At 39.3% G+C, this 699-nt stretch overlaps 1 protein-coding gene across 1 annotated transcript in view; it reads left to right on the forward strand.

The window, feature by feature from the left end:
• The window catches only part of LOC122358212 (protein bicaudal C homolog 1-B-like), a 21,890-nt gene that overhangs the window by 14,206 nt on the left and 6,985 nt on the right, over positions 1-699 (forward strand). The window contains 1 exon segment of the mRNA XM_043258000.1: positions 93-201. Coding sequence (XP_043113935.1) covers positions 93-201 — 109 coding nt within the window.

Here is a 699-nt window from a genome sequence, read left to right on the forward strand (position 1 = left end):
AAGAAGATCACATATAATATTCTCTTTTGTTACATTGTTCTTGTTTTTGTTTTTAACGTAAAATGGTAACTCTTGAAAGTGTCTGCTTCCAGTCGGTGGTCGTTAAAGGTTTGGAGAGGAACATCGTTAGCCTTTATGAGGCCAGACGTCTGCTGCTGGGCCTGGACTCCACTGAGGTTTCCATGACAACCAAGAATGTGTCTGAGGTGACCAAGACCCCAGCGGACCCTCTGGTGGCCAATAATGGAATCACAAGCTACTGGATCAATGTTCTTCTGCAGCAGCTGCGCCTCACTGAGACAGGTGTGTGTGTGTGTGTGTGTACACTTCATCCTATTTAGTTTCACTCATGCTTGTTTGTTTTGCTAAATGAATGTAATGTTTTTGTACGTTTCAATCTTCAGGTGCTGTGTCCGCTCCTGATGCCACAATTGGCTCTCTCTCTGGAAAGCCCCGCCCCTTGCCTCCCCCCGGATTGGCTATTTCATTAGAAGATAAACGGATAGGAATCAAAGGAGTTGAATCTAAATTAGAAAAGGTTTGGATGACCACGTTATTCATGATGTGCATACTAGTGTACTATATGTATATCTACAAAGTGTTTGACTCCATAATTAAAATAAAATAAAATGAAATAAAACACATATATAATAATAAGAACGTATATAAAATTATGAAATTGTTATATATTATATGGAA

Source organism: Puntigrus tetrazona, chromosome 14 (genome assembly GCF_018831695.1).
Source record: "Puntigrus tetrazona isolate hp1 chromosome 14, ASM1883169v1, whole genome shotgun sequence".
NCBI classification, from domain to species: Eukaryota; Metazoa; Chordata; class Actinopteri; order Cypriniformes; family Cyprinidae; genus Puntigrus; species Puntigrus tetrazona.